Source organism: Octopus bimaculoides, chromosome 2 (genome assembly GCF_001194135.2).
Source record: "Octopus bimaculoides isolate UCB-OBI-ISO-001 chromosome 2, ASM119413v2, whole genome shotgun sequence".
NCBI lineage: Eukaryota > Metazoa > Mollusca > Cephalopoda > Octopoda > Octopodidae > Octopus > Octopus bimaculoides.
Window position 1 is genome coordinate 69,647,889 of NC_068982.1, and position 1,983 is coordinate 69,649,871.

A 1,983-nucleotide genomic window follows, 5' to 3' on the forward strand; every position below is an offset into this window, starting at 1 on the left:
CATTACATTAAAAAAAATTGTATAAATGATAATTATCTCCCTTAAACTGTAAACTATTATGTCACTTTTTTATTGTACAAAAGCAAATTTAAGTTAATCATGACATCAAACACTTAAAAAATATTATAGATAATACATATATTTAATACATTTCATAAAACAGTGTATGTATATGTGTGTGTGTGTGTGTGTGTGTGTGTTTGATGAAAGTTGTGTATCATAAATCTGTTCTATAACCATTTTTTGTTAGAACATTATTAGTACTTCAATGCGTCAGGCGTTTAGCGCATAAAATTTATTAACAATTTGTCTATCTCAAAAAAGTATACTGAAAATCGGGACAAAACTTACCGTAAAATCTTTTTCACTTACAAAAGTATTATTCGCAATGTAATCGAATTCAGTGAAAAATTCTTTGCTGTTATTCAGCCATTCGTTAGTACAGAAAGCAATGTACGTGTTTTCTTCTTTATCCAATCGATTGCACTACAAAATAAATGATTGAAATAATCCTTTATAATTTTGACACAAGGCCACTAAGTGGATGGGGAAACCGATTACATCGACCCCGGTGCTGAACAGATACTTATTTTATTGACCCTGACAGGATGAATGCACGTAGCCAAGTGGTTAGAGTGTTGCATTCATGATCATCGGATCGTGGTTTCGGTTCCCACAACGGGCGGTGCGTTGTGTTTTTGAGCAAAACACTTTGCTTTGCGTTGTTCGAGTCTATTCAGCTGTAAAAGAATAACTTTGCGACAGACTGGTCTCTCATTCAAGAAGAATGTTGTGATCCCGGTTACTTATATCCACTGAAACCGGGGAACCGGCCCTACTTGTTTTTGGACTCGATAATAACAATGTTGAAAGGATGAAAGACAAAGTCGACTTCGGTGGCTTTTGAGCTCAGAACGTAAAGTGTCGGAAGAAACACTGCTAGGCATTTTGTCCGGCGCGGTAACAATTCTGCCAGCTCGCTACCTTTACTGAAAGAAAATAACGTGATATCTTAAAATATGGTAAGTCTTTTGCTTTCCAGCCATATGGCTCCGGTTTCAGTCCCATTGTATAGGTACCTTGGGCAAGTGTCTTCTACTATAGCCTCGGGCCAACCAAAGCCTTGTGAGTGGATTTGGCAGACGGAAACTAAAAGAAGCCCGTCGTATAAATGTGTGTGTGTGTGTGTGTGTGTGTGCGCAGTGATGCTCACCCCATTACCGCTTGACAACCGGTGTTGGTGTGTTTGCGCCCCCGTAACTTGGCAGTTCGGCAAAAGATCCCGATAGAATAAATACTAGGCTTAAGAAATAAGTCATGCAGTCGAGTTGTTCGACTAAAACCCTTCAAGGCGGTGTTCCAGCATGGCCAAAGTCAAATAACTGAAACAGGTAAAAGAATAAAAGAATAAAAAAATGCAATAGAATATGAAACGCCATTAATTTTTCATCATTCACCGTCTTTAGTCGCGGGTCAGTCTTTGATATGCATTTTTCATTTGCTTGCTAAATGGTACTTACAACAATTTCGAAACGTTTCTGTTTCGTGGTATTTGCCTTCACAACTAGCCCTTGCGTTTCTACCCTCCTCTATGCAAATTGTTGTTCTTCTAGATGAGCTAATGTTAGCTCATTTTTACAATTAGGTTTTTAGGCAGCTAGCACACTTAGGTATTCCTTCCCTTCTCCAATGCATTATTTTAAAGGATTTACAGTACTCATTAATCACACACACACACACACACACATATATATATATATATATTACTCTTTTACTTGTTTCAGTTTTCCGTCTACCAAATCCACTCACAAGGCTTTGGTCGGCTCGAGACTATAGTAGAAGACACTTGCCCAAGGTGCCACGCATTGGGAATGAACCCAGAACCATGTGGTTGGTAAGCAAGTGACTTACCACACAGCCACTCCTGCACCTATCTATCTATCTATCTATCTATCTATCTATCTATCTATCTATCTATCTATC

At 38.2% G+C, this 1,983-nt stretch overlaps 1 protein-coding gene across 1 annotated transcript in view; it reads right to left on the reverse strand.

The window, feature by feature from the left end:
• The window catches only part of LOC106869240 (uncharacterized), a 22,571-nt gene that overhangs the window by 8,395 nt on the left and 12,193 nt on the right, over nucleotides 1–1,983 (reverse strand). The window contains exon 3 of the mRNA XM_014914892.2: nucleotides 352–486. Coding sequence (XP_014770378.1) covers nucleotides 352–486 — 135 coding nt within the window. The remainder of the gene's footprint in view (nucleotides 1–351; nucleotides 487–1,983) is intronic.